Source organism: Trametes versicolor (genome assembly GCF_000271585.1).
Source record: "Trametes versicolor FP-101664 SS1 unplaced genomic scaffold TRAVEscaffold_8, whole genome shotgun sequence".
Taxonomy (NCBI): Eukaryota; Fungi; Basidiomycota; class Agaricomycetes; order Polyporales; family Polyporaceae; genus Trametes; species Trametes versicolor.
The window spans coordinates 1,871,125-1,886,820 of record NW_007360328.1 but is presented as its reverse complement, the minus strand read 5'-3'; the positions used below and the strand labels follow the sequence as shown (position 1 = coordinate 1,886,820).

The 15,696-nt window shown below is 55.3% G+C and overlaps 2 protein-coding genes across 2 annotated transcripts; both read left to right on the top strand.

Moving 5' to 3' along the window:
- Nucleotides 1-3,294: 3,294 nt before the first annotated feature.
- Nucleotides 3,295-4,383, top strand: TRAVEDRAFT_49626 (uncharacterized protein; the record flags this gene model as incomplete). The annotated part of the gene is made up of 7 exons (XM_008042110.1): nucleotides 3,295-3,318; nucleotides 3,371-3,476; nucleotides 3,583-3,726; nucleotides 3,786-3,801; nucleotides 3,867-3,915; nucleotides 3,974-4,026; nucleotides 4,092-4,383. The coding sequence occupies 7 exons, from the start codon at nucleotides 3,295-3,297 to the stop codon at nucleotides 4,381-4,383; spliced, it is 684 nt and encodes a 227-aa protein (XP_008040301.1).
- A 3,238-nt stretch (nucleotides 4,384-7,621) lies between these two features.
- TRAVEDRAFT_49625 (uncharacterized protein) lies at nucleotides 7,622-9,414 on the top strand (the record flags this gene model as incomplete). Its single annotated transcript, XM_008042109.1, has 9 exons — nucleotides 7,622-7,677; nucleotides 7,742-7,776; nucleotides 7,841-8,004; nucleotides 8,509-8,545; nucleotides 8,597-8,737; nucleotides 8,813-8,828; nucleotides 8,888-8,936; nucleotides 8,988-9,043; nucleotides 9,108-9,414. The coding sequence occupies 9 exons, from the start codon at nucleotides 7,622-7,624 to the stop codon at nucleotides 9,412-9,414; spliced, it is 861 nt and encodes a 286-aa protein (XP_008040300.1).
- Between the last annotated feature and the right edge of the window lie 6,282 nt (nucleotides 9,415-15,696).

The window sequence follows — 15,696 nt, the reverse complement described above, 5'->3', positions numbered from 1 at the left end:
TCCTGAGCATGGAATTCCGACGCCGGGCCCGGGCGAGGCCGACGCGTGAGTTGGAGGAGCCGTGCGTACGGACGTCGGCTGGAGAGACTCGGGCGCAAGCGTAGCAGCTGAGTCGATTCGGTGTCTTCCTGGAAACGGCAGGTTTCAGGAAGGCGCGAATAGGAGGTCTGTTACATACCTGTAGCCATAGTACAACTGTGTTACAGTTTCTCGTTTAAACTGGCGTCGCGAAAACAGGGCCGCGGAGAGGGATGGGTGTGTAGCGTCGACGACTGCGAGATCGGTCGAACTGTACAAGCCTGAGAGTGTAGCGGTATATATGTCGAGTGTGCGGTCGTTGTGTGTGGTATTGCCATGAGTGGAATCGGCAGCGCGAGCACGAAACGGATGGACGCGTCGCTCGGTGGGAGACGGCGGCGAAAGGGCGGCGAGGAGCAGACTCGAGGTGACGAGAGCATATATACGGTGGGCGAGTCAGGTACGGCGCAAAGCGAGGGATAAGAAATGCATGAGAGGGTGCACTGAGAGACTCGGATCGCTTTGAGAGTTGGTCGAGAGAGAGTAAGTCTGAGTAAGTCCGACTGTCCGCCCAGGCAGTCCGTCCTTCCCGGAGCGCCCGCGTGGGAAAGCTCTGCACGAGGCTCTTGAACGCCGAGGACGTCTTCGCGCCTCCTCTCACTCTCCCGCTACCTCTGCGCGTGTCTATTCAGTCCTGGGGATTCTAATTGCCCTCAGAATATTCGAACACCCCGTGCATAGCCCGTAATTGTCTGCGTGATGGGCCCGTGGTCGAATGTTGCAAGCTAAGCACCTGGTGCTGAGAAGAACACCACGACCACATCCCAGGACGCAACGGCACCTAGCTGAAGAGATGCCGTCCCAAATGTAGGGAAATTTGATCCATTATGTCCCTATATGGCCTAGGGAACGCTTTTCATAAGCACTAGGTATGTTGAAATTCCCTCTTTACGCGCCGGGGGAGCTCATCCAAGTCCACGTCTTCCAGCGTGTTCCGCGTCGTGAGCGTGCACAAGGGCTTTATTTGCTAGAACTTCTGCGTCGCCGTCGCCTATCTTCGTGTTTATTAGTGCAGGACACAGTCTGCTACGGATGCATTGAGGCGTGGCGGTACTTGAAGTTAGCTCAGTCTGAGCGCCCTAGAGCGTAGACTCAACACTGCGATTACGGTTCGTGGTGAATCCAGCTCTCTACACATCCAAGGAATGTTTTGAGATACAAGAGTACGTTTCCGATGTTGTAACAGCACCGGCATTGACAAACATTCAGCAGGGAAGAACGATCCGAATCCGACGAGTCTCCTACAACCTATACAGCAAGCATACCCACTAGAAGCGTCTCGACCCCGACCCGCGCAGCGTAGATTCGGCCGTCTATCGATCATCGCAGCAGGATATTTACCTCGGCGATGGAAGAAGCCCAGTGGCAAGTACGTGAAATCTCCGCAGTACAAGACCGCAGTTCACCGAGTGACGACTCGAACTCATCGCTACGTTTTTCGTCGTGCAGCACGCCACTTCACAGCCTGCTGCAGCCAAAAAATTATGCAACCTCCTCGGAGGTGTCGACTCAGCTGGGGCGATGCGCTTGGAGTGCGCCCGCCCGCTCCTCCGATCGAATCGCTCGTCTCCATGTTAGCGGCTTTCTGGGAGAGTGGCGCTACGCGCGATCGCTCAACACGTCTGGCATCTGGGTTGGAGGGTCTCAGTGTTTTGCGCTCCTTACTGTCTCTTTGTATGCTGATGTACGCCCACCGCAGCCGCCGTACCTCGGGGCTACATCCACCCGTGCTGCCGCACAGCCAGAGATCTCTGTCTACCTCAACACCGGCCTACTACCTCGGACACACTGTCACCCCCCTGCAACACTAACACTGAGCTCAGTGCAGCTATAGTCGACAGCTTTGCGAGACCGTGGAATGAATTGATGGTACGTGCACTTTTACATGAATTGAATGCCTGTCTCACTCACCACGCCGCTCTTACAGGCTGTCTTCCCTGCACATCGTTCAAATAATGAGACCCGTAGCTGTGTTAGGTATTCTAGCTCCGAGCACTTCTTTATCACGGGGATGACAAGCGCACGCAACCATAGAAACGAACGGGATCACTGCTGGCGGTGCGTTCGGCAAAGCACCGTAGTAGGTATGCTCACCTTGTTGGAACCGGCGTGAGTGTGTTTGCAACAAGACATCAAAGCCCGCCATCCACTGACGCAGTGCAATGGCGTCATCCTCATAGTAGCATCCCAATGAGGGCCACTCACATCCCGGTCCGTGTATAGAAGTACGACGTGCGTGCACTGCGTTACTTCAAGTTCGCGGATACCGCCTCGTCGCAGGTTATCGAGCATGCACATGGCTCGTATCCAGGGAGACACATGCAATACTGAGGGTGTAGCTCACTGGCATACGGAGCTACCTTGAGTAACATGATATCTTGGTGCGTACACTGGCATATTCTCGCCGGATGAGCATTGCTTAAAGGTTCCCTGCAAACGACAGAACTCCCTCAGTCAAATTCTCGGTTGTCTATCACCTCTGAATCGTTCCCCATCGCCTTACACTTGCGCTGAGAGGTTATGACCACGTCTTCGAGCTCTGCTGCTTCTGCTCAGCATGCCGCGGAAATCCAGGAATTGTACGTCTGTGCACCTCAATGCAATTGATTGCGGATTCGACCCACTAACGGTACGACTTTGTAGGACCACAAACCTCTCATGCGCGATTGCGACCACTGGTACATATTGCCTTGAAGTTCCCGTGCCCTCCACCTGTACGGAAGATGCTCACCTACGATCGGTAGCGCTGCTCCTGTACGACGTCCTCCTCACCTCTGGGCAAGAATACCGACACATTTGGAGATCCCGGAAATCCTGGTTCTCGCGAGCCCTGTACGTGTGGAACAGATACATGTTCTTGTTGTATCTTCTCCTGGACCTCGGGACCATTCCGTCGATGTCGGACGCCGTGAGTTGAATCTGCCCCTCAAGCACAGATATTAACTAACCGTACATTCACAGAGGTAAATCCATGTTCTCGATTCTGCATTGAATACGCTGTCTAATACCGGGCTTGCTGTGAGCTGCGCCTCGGTTGTCTGGCTCACCGTTATCTTGCGGAACCTGAATTATATTGGACCTGCGAGTGAGTATATGCATGCTACTCAGCTTCCCAACAAAGCCCCCTGACGAGATACCTCAGTGTTCACTGCGCTGCGAATCTATGCCGTCTCGAGAAAGAACAGGGTCCTGGGCGGAGTGGCCCTAGCGCTGAGCATGACGCCCTTCGTCATCAACATGGTCAGCCCTGTCTTGTATGTTGACATGCGCTTGCTGATGTGTATAACCACAGAGCACGATATATGAGATATTTCCCATCAACCTCCCCGCACCTCTGAACTGCACTCAAGCCAATACGGCAAGCAGGAGTATCAGCGCTGGGTGGGTGTTCTTCGTCCGTTCGTACCCGGCATATGTGCACTGTGCTCACCTGTCGGTATTGCAGACGTTAGTATGGCGGTTCCTGATGAACAGACAGCTATTAACTTTCCCGGTTTCGGACAGTGGCGATCGCCTCACGGGGCTCTCTGATTGTTGTCGACTCGCTGGCCGCCGCCGTCACCTGGCGCCAAACACGTGCAGCGATTAAGCAGACTCGGACAGGTACCGTCGAGAGGCCTTCGCTCGAGCAGGTGATGTGGCAGAATGGTAGGATCCACACAACACTTAAATATGTCCGGTTTGCTTACTGACGGTCTGTTGCACAGGAATTGTGTATTTCTGGTGAGTTTTCAACCCCACATCGAGCACCGCAGCCGGTGTTTTGACGAGCTCATGTGCACTTGAAGTGTACTGGTTTCCATGAACGTGGTGGACATGGTGCTTATCTTGCTCTCCGTACGTGCTAGCATACTCGGATAAGTTTACATGCGATGATTTACCGTTTCCTTCAAAGATCGCCATACCACCAGATCATCAGTCCTCCTACATGGTGTACTTTGTCGACCCGTAAGGCCAATCCCGTTACTGCTTTCATCGCTTTTGCTAGCCCTGACCACGAAAATATATCACAGAATATCCTCCATCCTGAACAGCCGCTTCCTGCTGGCTCTCCACGAGACAAATAGGCGGCTCGAAGGGGCGACTGACATGTCCATAGGCTCTCTCTCTATCAACACCGGCGGTGGCGGCGACCCGGAGTTCCTCGGCATCATCGGCGGCTCGATTCACTCAATTCGCGTCCACGACGAAGACCTGGACTCGCTTGAATTTGCGCTGCCCGAGCGAGAGCGGGAGGAGGAGCACCACATCGAACCCGAAAGCGAAATTGGGGAAGGTGGTGGGGGCACGGCGAACCTGGCCTGATGCTTTCCATCACCTCCTTCGCTTTCTTCGGGACCCGTCCGCTTTATAGACATCTTCTTGATATATTGACACCGTCTGTATTCGATTCATATAGGGCTGGACGACAGCATACATGCGCCCTTGGTATACTCCACTACAGGTGATGTTTATGCGTCTGACTTCACCAATGTGCTGCGCCGTCTCTGTCTGTACTAGAACTGGCTGATATGTATCATAGATTCGAATATTTATTACTATGTCTGGTATGCGCGCGCGAGCGGCCCAAACGACGCATCCCTAATCACGGATAGATTGTTCGACCTCTGCATGCCCCGCGATACATGTCCGACACTCTGCGAGCACACTCGCACTTTTCATATGCTCTTCCATCCGTGGTACGCTGTGGCTGGGCTGTCGAGCGCGGTGGATGCAGACAAACGTATCTGCAGCTGTACGCAGGGATCCCGCGCCGTGTGGGCTCCCGCCCGTTGCGTGTCGAACGTGTCGGCGCGCACGGATTGTCTGTACCGCGCTGAGAACGCTGCATCGTCCTACCGTGTTCTCCACCTCGATCATGGCACACGCGGCCCCGCGCCAGTCGGCCTATGCGTCCCGCCCGGAACAAATGATGAGCGACAGGGTCCGCGCATCAAACGCCGGCGGTGCACGTACCAGCCTCAATGACAGAGCAGAGTGTTACCTCTGCAGCATCGAGCCCCTACTCCGGCCGTGTTGGGGGTTGTTTGTGAAATATGTGTCGCTATGTGCTGTCAACAAGAACGAGAAAAGCGCCAAGTGAGGAGTCTGCAGGGTGTATTTAGGGCGTATGAGAAGAGAAACGGGAGAATCCAAAGGGAAGAGGGGGTTCGTGAAATGATATGCGCACTAGAGCGCGAAAAACCGGGGCAAAACGACGACAGATGTGGGAGACGTACCTGGTGCCCTTCGCTGACATCTCCCCTCTAAAGCAATGCCCGGAGGTTGCAGAGAGCAGACTGGAAAAGCGACTGATATGTTTTGCGGCCGCAAAGATAATGCAAAGGTGAGGAGAAGAGACTAAGCGTAACCGGCAGCGCGAGCACGACATGGACGTATAAGTCGTTCGGTGGGAAACGGCGGCGGAAGGGCGGCCCAAGATGGACTTACGACGGCGAAAGCAGGCCTCGGCAAGGCTGAGCGTAGTGCGCGATGGGGAGTACTAGCAATCGTGAGGGCGTGAGTGGGAGAGCGTGGTTGAGTACTGCAGGTGGGAGTGAAGCCGAGAGAGCGAGCGAGTGAGTCGAGAGTTCGTCCGAGCCCGTCTTTCCCGGAGCGCCGGAGGAGGCGCTCGATTCACATGTCTTCACGTCTCTTCACGTTCGCGGCCTACCCCTGCTCATGATCGTGGCCTCGACTCTCTCCTCGTCTCTCTTTCTGTATGTCCAAAATCGGGTGCGTGTTGGATCCGCGAATTTTGCAAAACATCTGCGTTGCTGGAAATACCGGCGCTACGAGCTCGAGTACTTGCTAGGCTGGCCACTGTACGGGCCCAGGGGTGGCGTATGTTGCGCCGCATTGTGAGAGTGCACACACGATAACTTTCAAAGCTATTCTTATCCCTATCGTAATTACCTCATGGCGGGCATGAGCGCAGGTTAACGGGTCCTGTGGGCGCCCGAAACGGTTCTGTTAAAGCGGATACTGGACGAGCTCGGCACATGGCCGCGCCCAGTAGCCGTCCGCGGTTTTGGAAGCTATTATGGTGACTTATAGTCGAGCAGTACAACTGTGGCTCCCGGTATCACATAAGCTCAGGTTGACCGTCCGGACTGTGCCCCTGAAACTGCTTCACTAATAGCGAGTCTCGACAGGCATTGCTCAACATTTCACAAGGCATCGAGATATACGGGCCTCGAGCAGCAAAGAGCCATCCGAATCTTGCACGCCTGCACTGCAGACAAATCGCCGTTTCATATCCTCGTCATGCAATTGATATGTCGACCAACATACCGCGGCACATCAAGGCAAAACGCAAAACGCATACGTGCCGGGGGTATATTGACCTGGGGTGAGTGTTTTCGACCTTCTGGAGATAGGCCCCGCCCGCAAAATGCTTTCAGGAGTCGGGTCTAATACACCGAGCCATATTTGGGAATACGAGCGAGCGGACTATGTCTGGGCAAAGGATATCTATAATTTGGTATTGCCCTTAGGTAGGTGAAGTCTCTGCCGTACGCGATGCTAACTGAAATCCCTGACCGCATCGTTTGTTCTGTGGAACGTTAGATCACGACACTGCAGGACAACGACTTCGCAGCTAGCTCGATCTTCGGCAATTCGCCTGCCCTGCCCACGTTTGCAGCTCTCGTCTCTTCGGCGCGGGTGGAGGCCGAGGCGACCTACGTATCTCCACGCCCCAGATCTCTGTCGGAAGGCGCCAGTGTCTCCTGCCTCTTGATATCTCCATATTTCCTTTTGTCTTGCCGGTCCACAGCCTCCGCGGTCTCCGGCTCCGACATTCACATCGACCACGCGCTTGGAGTCGGACATAGCTCTCTTTTCATATCAACATTGATTGGGGACCTACTGCATCCCCGGGCGCACCACCATCCCCGCGCCAAACCACCTCAAGGCCCAAGGCAGCGTCTGAAGGCAGCTTCGCGAAGTCTTGTATTTGATTTTGTTAGCTGGTACGTCCGTCTTAAACGCGTCAGCGTCTGCTTCGCTCACCAGAATGCGGCCGCACCGTCTCAGGTTCCCCTCCCTACATATTGTCTAGGTCAGCATACTCGAGGATGCGTTATGAGATACGTTGAACCCTGAGTACTATCCTATCACGGGGTTTCCAAACGTGTACGAGGATTTTGCATGACTCGGACGACAAATGAACGACTTGGAGTCCAACGTTCACCGCCGGCCTCGCGCTCGGCGACGAAGCGCCATGGTATGATCATCTTGTCGAAGTCGTGGTGAGTTTGTTCGCGACATGGCTTCCTGTGAAGCAGCGGAGTTGAACTCGTCGTACCGCTATCTCGAAGAATAGGATGTGCGCGCCCTGCGCAATCTGGCGAGTGACGGCTTGTTGCTGAATACTGATGATGCAGCTCACTAGCGGCAATCTGGCGAAACATCAATAATGCTTTGGTTCGAAGATGCGCCCTCTGGATGAGCATTGCTTAAAGGCGAACTGCAGGCGACAGCGCTCCTTGACTCCAATTCCTTGCTCTCGATTTCATCTGCACTGTGCCTCCAAATCGCTCTAGACTTAGACTGCAAAGTCATGTCGTCGCCGAACGCTGCTTTCGTGGAAGAAGTGATCGCGGTATATCAAGAGGCGTGAGTTTGTGCACTTGGATAAAACTTATTGCGGGTACCTGTAACTAACGGCACAACTGTTTAGGACAACGGCTATCTCACTCAGCATTGTCATCACAGGTGCACATCTTCAAGTTCTCTCGTCTTCCGCCCTGTCGGCAAAATGCTCACCCGTGGTTGATAGTGATGCTCGTGTACGATGTCCTTCTCACCTCAGGGAAGGAATACCAATACATCTGGCGATCACCGAAGTCCTGGTTCTCGCGAGTCCTGTATTTGTGGAACAGATACATGTGCTTGTTGAATAATGTCATGGTCCTTGGGACCATTCCGTCGATGTCAGACACGGTGAGTGTAAATGTCCTGCTTCTTACACACGCTGGATTGAAACAAACTGTACGTCTACAGAGGTAGATGATTCTCAACCCTTCATTGCGTGTTTTATCTCATGCCAGCCCTGGTGCAAGCTGCGCTTCACTGAACAGGTTCAACGGTATCCTATATGTGCTCAGTCTGATCGGACCCGCGAGTGAGTTTATGTGCTAGAGGCTACAACCACACTCGCTGACAATATACACCAGTGTTCACTGCCCTACGAATATATGCACTCTCAGGAAAGAGTAGAATCCTGTGTGGGGTGGCCCTGGTGCTGGGCGCAGTACCCTCCATCATTGACGCGGTCAGCGTTCTGTCCTGTATATCACCATGCGCATACTGATATGTACAACTACAGAGCACCGCATACCAGAGACCTTCCATCAATCTCTCCCCACCGCTGGGTTGTTCTCAGGCAAACACAGCTGGCAAGAGCCTCGAAATTGGGTGAGCGATTCTTACTTATATCGTACTCAGCAATATGTGCATTGCGCTCACCCGTCAAATGACAGATGTTAGTGCAGTGGTTCCTGGAGCATAGATAAGTACTGACATACCTGAATAGTTATCGTCGCCTCGAGGGGCTCTCAGATCCTCGTGGACTTACTGGCCGCCGCTACTACCTGGCGCAAAACACGTGCGACGATCCAGCTGAGGACAGGTGTCCTGGATAGACCTTCCCTTGAGCAGGTGATGTGGAAAAATGGTGAGCTCGACATATCACCCTCGACACGCCTTGAATTCTTCTGATTGGCCTACTAATATCATGTCTGATTTACAGGGATGGTCTACTTTTGGTCTGTTGCACATTGTTGTAGCTCTACTACAGACGATGTTCTGACAAGTACATCTGCAGCGTACTATGTTCCCTGAATGTGTTGGATGTGGTCCTCTTTTCATTTTCGGTACGCACTCCAACAGATAAGCATATATAAATACTTACTCTTTCTCTTAAGCTCGCCTTAGCACCGATCAGTGGAGGATCCTCCTACGCTTTGCAGTTCATCGACCCGTAATGCTATCACCCTCGAAAATACATTGCCATTACTGACTCTCGCCACGAACCTCCTCCATAGCATTGTCTCCATCTTGAATAGCCGCTTCTTGCTCGCCCTCCACGAGACGAACATGCGGCTGGGTGGGAACGACACCTCCATATCCTCGCTCTCTTTCAACGCCGGCAGCCAGGGCAACCCCAGGGAAGGTTCTCCTGAGCTCCCGGAATTCCTCGGCATAATCGGAGGCCCGATCCATTCGTTCCACGGCGACGAAGACCCGGAGACGCTCGAGTTTGCTTTGCCGTCGCAGGAGGAGGTGCACCAATGCGAGCATGAACTTGCAGAGATTGTGGAGAGTGGCAGAGATGGAGGAGACGTTGCCTGATATCGATTTTGTATCCTCTTTCGAACCCCGGGCCCGCTTGACATTCATTTTCGTGGCTTCTTGGCATTGTCTATAGTCGATTCGCATCGTGCAGTTGACGAACATCAGCCGACATGGTGCGTACACCCTCTATATATCTTCCTATGGTCACTCTATGCGTGTGTCTAACGAAAGATGTCCTTGCGGCCGTACGCAGGGGTCGCACACCGTGTAGGCCCGCTCTCACCGGGCGTCGAACGCATCAGCGTGCACGAAACATGCGTACCGCACTGAGAACGCTCGTCGTGCTGTCATGCTGTCCACTTCATTCACGGCGCACGCCTCGCGCGAGTCAGCCTACACATCCTACCCAGAAGAATCAGTGAGCGACGGAGTCTCCGTATGGAAAAATGGTTGTGCGCGCACCGGCCTCGATCCGCTCGCCGATCTGGTAGCCTCGATACCACTGCATCCACGGCCTACGTCCTTGATCTACCTCGCCTGGATCTTGAGGATTATCGCGCAGGCCCGCCCGTCGGCGGCGTATCGACCGCGATATGGCTATCATTACGGGGTGTAGGTGTACACCCGTGCTCCTCCGTACCTCGCCGCACGCCTGTCACGCGCATACACTCGGTACAGTCTGCGCGGTCTCGACATGTACCCGCGCCCTGTCCGATCGCGCGCCCTTAGGTGCGGTCCGTGTATGCATTCTCCATACACCCTGCAGCTGCTCAGACAGGTTCGACGAGGGGTGGCGACGAGAAATCCGCCCGACGTGGCTCGTGCGAGTACCTGACCTCCGCGTGGTGTTGCATGGTCCAGGGCGCGCCATAAAACGCCATCGCACTCCATCTGTGCGCTCCTCCCGCACACGCGCATGATGAGGCTCGAGGGGCGGCCTACGGAGCGGGCGGGCGCGTCGGGCGGGGGATATACACTTTCCCTGACCGTCGCGCGTGGTATGCGGCGTGGATGGCGAGCGCGGGTGTCTTTCCCGGTTCGGCTCCTGGTATCGCGTGAGCGCACATCCGCCCGTAAGCGGGACGCCAGAAACGCAGCTCTTGGCGCGTGGAACGAGCATTTATGGTGAGACGACGACAGAGTCAGCTCTCGAATAGACCTCTCGCGCTTTCGACTCTCCACCCAAGCTCTTGTGCGATCGGTGCGTGTGGACGCGCTCTGCCGTCCCGAGCGCTGCAGAACCGCATGTACCGTGGCTGTCGCCACACACACACAGAATGCCGAACGTGACGAGGCAAGACCGGGACATACCAGTACGTGCGCCCGTGGCTGGACTCCACCCTCGTCGACCGAGTTGTCTCGCCATGCAGGTGCCATGGATTTAGGGCGTCTCAGAGCCCCACCCACCCTGTTCCGAGTGTTCTGTACTTCGAATGCCGGCGCAGAGAGGGGGGGGGCAGGCGGTCAGGGTGTTTGATGGCGGCTGGAGAGTCAAGGGCTGGGCCGATTGAGCCTCTGTCAGCGAATGACGAGCGTGAGCGTGGAGATTCGACGTAGGTAGCACCCATTATTGATACCTGGAAATATTGTAGGTGTGGACGCGCAACACGCGTACATCGCAATCTCCTTCCTGGACTGGTGCCGTGAAAATGGGGACGCGGAGGCGGATGGGCGCGTGTTGTCGGCGGGCGTGAGAGATTGGGCAGAATGAGGATGAGGGCGGTCGTGAAAACGTCTGATTTGTCGACTCGCTGTCGTAGATGGCATTGCACTATGAGTGGTGTGCGTGGACGTGGGCTGCAGGAGGCGGAGTTCTGGACAGAATAGGCGCCCGTAAATCGACGGCAGGCCGAACTGCGGTGAGCGATACCGCCCAGTCAAATTTTACCGCTGCGTGCGTGCACGGGATTATGATGAGAGTGCTGTGCAGTATACATTACATGTTGATTTGCATGTTGTAAGGGATGGAGGGGAGTATTGGTGAGTTTGGAGGTGTCGTCAGCCAGAGCAAGGGAACCGGAAAGGGCGATGATGTGGGCAGGATTGATTCGGGCATATGGAAAGAGAAAGAGGAGAACGAAAAAGACGGAAGGGTGGGCGAATTGAGTGTATGCACATACCAGCGCGGAAAATGACGACGGACGTGTGACGTACCGGGTGCCCTTCGTTTCGCTGACATGTCTCGTATATAAAGCTGGCTGAACGAGGCAGCGACTAAACCTGCAGAGTGACAATAATGATGTGCGGCTGTAGGACGGACGCAAAGGCGGCGAAAACGGACTTTGCGGAGACGGCAGCGCGAGCACGAGATGATGGATGAGTTGCTCAGCAGAAATCTAGAGAGCGGCAGCCTGAGGAGGTGGCGGAGAGCAGACTTATGGCGACTATATCACGCGTTTGAAGAGCAGCAAAGGGATGGTTGGGCGGCAGCCGAGACTGTGAAAACGACTCCTCGAGTCGCAGTGGTTGTCCGCCCTTTCCGGAGCGCCCGGGGAGACGCTCAGCACGTGGCTATTGAACGTAACAGCGATGACGTCTTCGCGTCTCTCCTGCAGCTACCTCTACGTGTACGCGTCAGGCAGCCTAGCTATCCAGCCAAGTGAACGCAGGCCGGGTACCCTTATAATGCTCGAAGTATCTGGACATAGCCCGAAATTGTCCCCGCCAACGTTGCCGAGCACCTGCGACGCTAAGAATAAAGGGCGCCACGAATCCAATCTACTCATGGCAGGCCGTCAAAGCTTTACATGTGATACACACAAGAGTACGTTGCCGAGGTTGTACAGAGCATATTAAAAGACCTGCAGGAGAGAAGAACATCATCAGGGCCGAATTCGCGGGTACGCGAGTCCTCCATCCTGAACGTTGAACAGCCGGTTCCTGCTTGCGCTCCACGAGACGAATGCGCGGCTCGAAGGGGAGGCCGATGCATATCTTCCTTTTCTCTCAACACCGTCAACGGCGGCGACGCGAGGACAGGCCTGCCGGAGCCCTCGGCATTAACCTCGGCGTCATCGGCCGGGGGCTCGGTCCACTCCTTCCAAGACGACGACGAGCACCTGGAATCGCTCGAATTCGTATCACCGCAAGAGGGGCACAAGTCCGAGTCCGAAAAAGACATTTTGGAGAAGAATGGGGACGGAGAAAACTTGGCCTGATGCCTTCAGCTCTCCCGTCGCTTCCTTCAAACGCACTTGGCGGACGTCTTTTTTGTTACTTGACGTGGTCTCGACTTCTATTTACCCAGCGCGCCCTCTGTATGGATGACAATATACATATACCCTACATAATTAGTCCTACTCGGGCTGAATCTCTTTCGGCCACACCTACGAACGACACAGATTGGCGCGGTGCGTCTATGACAGACTACGAGTACTGGATGCGTGCCATGATGCACGCTCACGCGTTGCACGTATCCTCAGCGCCCGCGTCGCGCTATCGGCTAGGCTGCCAGATCTGGGGACGGCCATAGAGAGATGTCTCTGTGGCCGTACACAGGAATTCGATATTTGTTCCGCACCACGCGCACTCTCTCGTGGGTCCGTGTCATCCGTCCCGGCCAATGTGCACGCTTGGCGCGGGTCAAGGGGTAGCCTCCTGCGCAGAAGGGCGAGTAAGCAACACAGTGCGCGCATTAGGAAGAGAATCATGGGCGTACCGACTTCAATGGCTCGGCCTGGTGGCAGAGAAGAGCGGAGTACCCCTTGCACCGTCGCTCCGTACTTCACCTCGCCGTGCGCGTGTCGGTTGCCGAACGTTCCTAACCCGGTTCGCCTGAAGTTCACAGGATGGAGCGGGACGCTCGCCCGCCGTTCGTGAATGCGTACGCGCGAACCGCCGTCCTCAATGCTGTGTTACGAAGGTGTACTGTGGTCCACAGTGTTTGCCACAAGCGGCGCTCTGCACAACGAGACGGGTTTGGGCGGGATGGAGACGTAGAAAGATGTGCACATGCAGCAGCTGCTTTCACTCAGCGCGCTGGCCGCCACGTCTCGCCGTGCAATCTCGGTGCTCATGGGTTCCACTCACCTAGTTATGGGTTTCCTCTTCTTCAAACATGGACGCAAAAACACGGGGCGTGGATGAGGCGCATTTATGAGTTCCCGGTCCTGCATACGGACGTCGGCTAGAGAGACGAGAGCACGTCACTGGGTGGTGACGACTCAGTGGATTGGGTATCTTCCGGAGAAAGTGAGTATTAAAGTGAGACTTGGGTGTCTGTATAGCGTACCCGGGACTTTTGTGGCTGTGGGTGCACAATAACAGTGTGTCGCAGTCTCCCCTCCGATCCGGCGTGGCCAAACGTGGCCGCGGAGGGTACGTTTCGTCGGCGAGTAAGACATATCTCGTGTCGTAGAAGGGTGCATCTGTCGGAATGTCTAGTATGCAGCCATATTGTGTGGAATTGGCATGTGTGGGAGAGGCTGCGCGAGCTGGAGAGCGACGGACGCGTCGTTCGGTGGGAGACGGCGGCGGAAGGGCGGCGCAAAACTTGAAGCAGCGAGGACGGACGTTGTGGAGCCACGCATACCAGACGGAGCTAGGTACAAGTGCTTGACTAGTGGTAGTGGAGATTTTCATCACGTTGAGGGAGTCGAGGGATGTGAGAGAGTCGAGAAGGAATGCCATGCCAAGCGAGTCAGTGCAGCTAGCCAGTCCGTTCTTCCCGGAGTGCCCCGTGGGAAAGCTTTGCACGAGGCTCTTCAACGCCGATGACGTCTTCGCACCGGCGTCTTCCTCTCCCGCATACTCTACGCGTACCTACTCAGCCCTATGGATACCTGAAGCGCTCAGAATGCTCGAACACGCTATGTGGCATGTCTCGGATCGGTCTGCCACTGCTAAACCCGCGAGCATTGCACCTGAGTTGCTGAGAAGCAGGCCGCCATCATCAAGCGATGGCGTCCCGCTGAAGATATGTTGTCTCCAAATATAGGGCAATTTCGTCCACTATTAGTCATTCCTCGCTACTGCACAGGGCCCCTGCATCGCAATAGTTATGCCCCCTCTGTACGCACCTAGGGAGCATAGCCGCGTATTCTGCGTCTTGAAACTGCTCACAAACGCTTCGCTTCTAGATAGCCCATCGGAAGCCTTATGGCAGCTCATTGCGTCAATCAGAGCATGCTGACGACTCCTATGGCTGTATCGAGGCGTCGCGTTGGGGCAGACGTTGGTCGGGCTCGGCAGGAACTCAATTCTAGCCGTTATGCTGGAATCGAGCTCGCTTAGAGTCGACCCTACGATGGTGGTGTACGTGTACCGTCCAAACAGTGTCCGTGAATCTACTTATGGCCAGTCTTGTAGAGGCAAGAGTGCGTTCCTGACATTGTGCAGGTTAACGGCATCTACGGACCTCGAGCAGCAAAGAACGATTCGAAACCAGCAGGCAAGCCACGCTGGAAGCACACACGCTGGAAGCATCGTGGAAGTGGCCGCCTAACGATCAGCGCCGCCCACGAACTGCCTGTAGGAGGGGTACGCGCGATATCTCCCCCGGCGATGGATTAAGCCCAGGTACGAGAAGCCTCCACTGTACAAGACCGCAGTCAATTTCAAGCTCATCAGTGCGTTATCGTTGTGTAGCACGCGGCTTTGCGAAATGGTGCGGTACAACAACCTCGAAACCGCATCCGATGTGTCGGCTCAGCGGCGAGAATGCGCTGGGTATGCTTGCGTGGGTCGCTCTAATCACCGAACAGATTTACTGCGCGAGTGGCGCCACACGTACCACATCTACGCGCACGAACAAAGATGTCTGACCACCTCAACACCGTCCAGAAACCCGCTGGGTCCTTGTGCATCTGCCGGCAACGCCACCTGCGGGATCGGCGCAGCCGCGGAAGACAGCTTTGCGAAGGCGTAGATGGTATCTGCAGCACACATGCGTGGAGACGAACGAGTTGAACACCGGTTTCGTGCTCGGTGAAGCATCGTGGTATGCTCATTTCGTTGGAGCGAGGTTTCCGCTCGTTGCATGCTGACGCAGAGACGTCAGGGTGTAGGCGGCGTGTGCATATGGCCATCGGTCGGAGAGGCGCGCGCGCGCGGCTGCTGCTGGACGGGTTCGGATTCTAGTAGTATCAGAGGACGATGATCAGTATGTGGGTAAGAGTGCATGTGAAAAGCTTACACGGGGCCGTAGTAGAGGTGTGCGTAACGCAAGCATGCTGCACTGGCGTCCTTTCTATGTAGGCGATAACCCCGCGCGGGGGCAGATGGGCGGATGTTCAGATTGTTGGCAGAGATCTCATGCGGGCTGTATATCGGTCGCAAGTGTTGTTAGACTCCGACACCCGCGGTGCGTGAGGCTGCAGCGTGTGTTACATAATACAGTCC